At 70.1% G+C, this 2786-nt stretch overlaps 1 protein-coding gene across 1 annotated transcript; it reads right to left on the minus strand.

Moving 5' to 3' along the window:
- Positions 1-566: 566 nt before the first annotated feature.
- On the minus strand, positions 567-2530 carry LOC130596289 (synaptophysin-like; the record flags this gene model as incomplete). The annotated part of the gene is made up of 3 exons (XM_057403744.1): positions 567-854; positions 1252-1443; positions 2335-2530. Coding segments are annotated over 3 exons (676 nt in total), but the record flags the coding sequence as incomplete, so codon positions are not given.
- Positions 2531-2786: the final 256 nt, after the last annotated feature.

Below are 2786 nucleotides of genomic sequence, written 5' to 3' on the forward strand. Positions count from 1 at the left end.
CGAGGCGGCTCCTCGGCACAGCGCCCCCTGCTGGGGGGAGGACCTGCGGGAAGAGCGCTCGCATCAGCGCGCCCCCTGCTGGACGGGTGGACCCAGCCCCCACAGAGCCCCCTATGGGCACCCCCACCGTGTCCCCACCCCCCAACCGGCCCCACGGGCACCCCCAAAGTGACCCTTCCATGGGGCACCCCCCCGACAGCCTCCAAGCCCCATAGGGCACCCCATATCCCCCCATGGGGCACGCCCAAAGTGACCCGAACCCCTCATAGGGGACCCCCAACCTCTCCCACTCCATGGGGCCCTTCCAAAGTGCCCCAGTGCCCCCCATCCCTTCCATGGTCCCCCCCCCGCTGCCTCTTTGCCCCACAATTCCCCCCCCAAGGGCCATCCCCTCCCCCTGCCCCCCACGGGACAGCCCCAACCAGCTCCCCCCGCCCCCCAAGTGTCACCCCACGCCCCCCCACACCCCATAACCACCCCCCAAGGAGCCACCCCAACCCCTCCATGGGGCACCCCCAAACCGCCCCCATGACCCCCCCGCCACCACTCCCCCTGCCCCACTCACCCTACATCTGGTTGGCGAAGGAGGTGGGGGCCCCCTGGCCGTACCCCCCCTCGGGGGGGCCGTACCCCCCTTGGCCGTAGTCGGGCTGGTAGCCCCCCCCCGGCTGCCCATAGCCCCCCGCGGGCTGCCCGAACCCCCCCTCGGGCTGCCCGAACCCCCCCTCGGGGGCTGGCGCCTTCTCGGGGACCCCTGCGGGGGGGGGACGGGCCCCCAGGCCCCCCCATCCGGTCTCCTTGAAGACGAACCAGATGTTCCCCGTCCACAGCACCAGGTTGAGGAAGCCAAAGACCTGTGGGGGGCAGGGAGGGCAGAGGGGGAATGTGGGGGGCTGGGGCAGGGGGGGCAGTGGGGTGTTGGGGGGGCTATGGGGCACGGGGTGTGGGGCTATGGGGCACGGGGTGTGGGCTATGGGGCAAGGGGTGCGGGGCTATGGGGCACGGGGTGTGGGCTATGGGGCACGGGGTGCGGGGCTATGGGGCACGGCGGGGCACGGGTTGCTCCAGGCCACAGGGGGGCGCTACAACAGGAGCTGTTTTCCTCCACTCCACAAGGGGGCGCTATACCGGGGACGCCATAACAAGGGGTCTCTATGGGCGGGGCTTGTTCCTCCACCCCACACGGGGGCGCTATGGGGGGGGGGCGGTTTTGCCCCACAGCACGCGGTGGGGCAGGGGGCGCTCGCTCACCACCGAGGTGTTGAGGCCGGACATGCGGGGCGCCGCCAGGGGGCGGCAGCGGACGCCGGGGCGCCGGCACGCGCTGATCTGCGCCAGGACCCGCGCCGGCTCCGTCGCCGCCTTCACGCCCGCCAGCGCCGCCGCCCACGCGCACGACGCCACCAACCACAGGAAGGCCAAAGCCGCCGTGACCCCCAGGTCCTGTGGGGCAACGGGGGGGGAGGGGGGGAATGGGGTCATCGGGGGGCACCCCAAGCACCCACCCCAGCGCCCCCCAACCCCCCCCCCTCAGAGCCCCCAAACCACCCCCAAAGCTCCATAACCCCCACCCCAGAGCCCCCCTCGAACCCCTTCCCACCCCCATGAGGCCCCCCCGTGTGTCCCAAGTCCCCCCTCCCCCCTATAGCCCCCATCACCGCCTTCATCCACCGTCTAAAACCCCATAACCCCTCGCACTCCCCACCACCCCCTATAAACCATCACCCCCTATAGCCCGCATCACCTCCATCACCCACATCACCTTCTAAACCCCCTATGACCCCTCACTCCCCAGCACCCCCTATAACCCCATCTCTCCATCACCCCCCATAGCCCCCATTACTCCCTATAATCCATCACCCATTAACCCCTATAGCCCCATCCCTCCCATCACCCCCTATAGCCCCCATCCCCCCCATAACCATCCCCCCATTACTCCCCATCTCCCCCCATCCCCCCCATAACCATTCCCCCATTACTCCCCATCCCCCCCATCCCCCCCATAACCATCCCCCCCCATAACCATCCCCCCATTACTCCCCATCCCCCCCATCCCCCCCAGGGCCGAACCATCCCATTACTCCCCCATCCCCCCTATCCCCCCATAACCATCCCCCCATTACTCCCCATCCCCATCCCCCCAGGGGTCATCCCCCCATAACCATCCCCCATCCCCCCCATCCCCCCCCATAATATCCCCCCATCCCCCCCATCCCCCCCAACCTCCCCCCATCCCCCCCATAATCCCCCCATCCCCCCATGGGGGGGAACCATTCCCCCGGCCCTCCCCATCTCCCCCATCCCCCCCATAACCATTCCCCCCTCCCCCCTCACCACTCGGGGCCCTCTCCCTCCTGGCGCGCAGGCGCGGGGCGCCCCCAGGTACCCGCCCAGCGCCGCCCCCGCGCTCACGAAGGCGCCGACGCCGACGGCGACGAAAAATTGAGCGGAGGAGGAAAAATCCCCGAGGAGGAAAAAGCGCTCGGGGGGGGCGGCGCAGGGCGGAGCCGGCAGGTAGGAGCGGTGCAGGCTGGGGGGAGGGGAGGGGTCAGCGGGGGAGGGGGGAGGGGGGGATGGGGGGATGGGGGGTGATGGGGGGTGATGGGGGGATGGGGTTAATGGGGGGGTTTGGGGGGTATAGGGGGTGATGGGGGGTGCGGGGTATGGGGAGGAATGGGGGATGGAGGGGAATGGGGAATGGGGGGGATGGGGGGTAATGGGGGGATGGGGTTAATGGGGGGGTTTGGGGGGTATAGGGGGTAATGGGGGGATGGGGTTAATGGGGG

Source organism: Pezoporus wallicus, unplaced genomic scaffold, assembly GCF_028554395.1.
Source record: "Pezoporus wallicus isolate ANWC-B61680 ecotype Strahan unplaced genomic scaffold, APGP_CSIRO_Pwel_v1 contig_12501, whole genome shotgun sequence".
In the NCBI taxonomy this organism is placed as follows: domain Eukaryota; kingdom Metazoa; phylum Chordata; class Aves; order Psittaciformes; family Psittacidae; genus Pezoporus; species Pezoporus wallicus.